This window comes from Cannabis sativa, chromosome 7, assembly GCF_029168945.1.
Source record: "Cannabis sativa cultivar Pink pepper isolate KNU-18-1 chromosome 7, ASM2916894v1, whole genome shotgun sequence".
Taxonomy (NCBI): Eukaryota; Viridiplantae; Streptophyta; class Magnoliopsida; order Rosales; family Cannabaceae; genus Cannabis; species Cannabis sativa.
Window position 1 is genome coordinate 29,512,813 of NC_083607.1, and position 1,350 is coordinate 29,514,162.

At 34.5% G+C, this 1,350-nt stretch overlaps 1 protein-coding gene across 1 annotated transcript; it reads left to right on the top strand.

The window, feature by feature from the left end:
* On the top strand, nucleotides 1-776 carry LOC133039685 (THO complex subunit 4A-like). The gene is made up of 3 exons (XM_061118598.1): nucleotides 1-31; nucleotides 298-383; nucleotides 471-776. Exons 1-3 carry the CDS (start codon nucleotides 1-3, stop codon nucleotides 744-746), a joined length of 393 nt encoding a protein of 130 aa, XP_060974581.1. The 3' UTR covers nucleotides 747-776.
* The last annotated feature ends 574 nt before the right edge of the window (nucleotides 777-1,350 follow it).

Consider the following 1,350-nt stretch of genomic DNA (forward strand, 5'->3'; position numbering starts at 1 on the left):
ATGTACAATTCAAAATATCAAAACATAGAAGGTACCAGATATATTGAAAGCACAAAGCACTAAATTTTGTACCAAATAAGTACACATCATTTATAAATAGATTAGCATAATCTTTTTTAACTTGCCTTGGTATTAGAAACTTAGAATTAAATCAAGTGAACACGCTCTCGAAAATCTTTAGGCTACCTATTTTGAAAAAAAAAATGAAAAAGAAAGTTGAAACCATTTTGAGTGACATAGTATTGCATATAGCCATTGGAGGATGGACTTAACATACTAACCAACATGAGGCATCAGTTTTACTATGTGTGCAGGAGCTTTTTTCTGAAGTTGGTGATCTGAAACGTTATTCAATCCATTACGACCGAAGCGGTAGATCGAAGGTACCAAAGTTTGGCATAATTAGATCCTTTCCGATGATTCATTCTATGCTACTGTAGCTTAGAAAAAAAAAAAGCTCTTTTTCTTAGGGAACTGCGGAAGTAGTTTTCTCACGAAGGGGAGATGCTGTGGCAGCGGTCAAAAGATACAACAATGTGCAACTCGATGGGAAGCCAATGAAGATAGAGATTGTGGGAACTAACATAGCAACAGCTCCTGGGCCACCTCCTCCTGCCACGAATGGCTCGTTCAGAAATTCAAATGGATTTGCAAGCTCCAGACTGTATGTTTACTTCTATCTTCTCTTAGTGTTTCATTTTGTTACTGGTAGCTGTTTAAGCCCCCATTCATGTTTTGCTGAATAAGTCTGTATAATAGTTTGATTTCTTGCTTTATAGGTATGTTTGCATCAGAAAGAATTATGAAGTTTGCAAGTGATAGGAAAATAACATACAACTGTTTTCAGTTGACATTATAATTATGCAATATTGATGATAAACATGCTTTTATTCTCTGTTAGAATCTATCATTTGATGAGTGAGAGAGTAGGTGGAAGTTCAGTCGTTTGTTGCTGTTTTAACATATATGAAATTCTATTATTGCAGAAACCTGGAGGTATAATTGCTCTTCTGGATGAGGCGTGGTATGTATTGATATACAAGTTTTTATGAAATAAAATCTTTCATTCGTTTGTTTAAGATACGAATGTTAACATTACCTGTAGATGGTATTGTTTTATGTTGTTGAGGTCATGACAGCTCGTAATTGTTAATTGTAGTATGTTTCCAAGATCAACAAATGATACCATGAGCAGAAGCTGTATCAAACCTATAAAGACCACAAATGATTTAGCAAGCCAAAATTAGCCCGCAGCGACTTCACAATTTGTCATTATGCTGGAGAAGTAAGTGTGAAATTTAATAGACTTATTGTAAAATACTTTGATTATTTAATCTTGTGGAAGAGGAT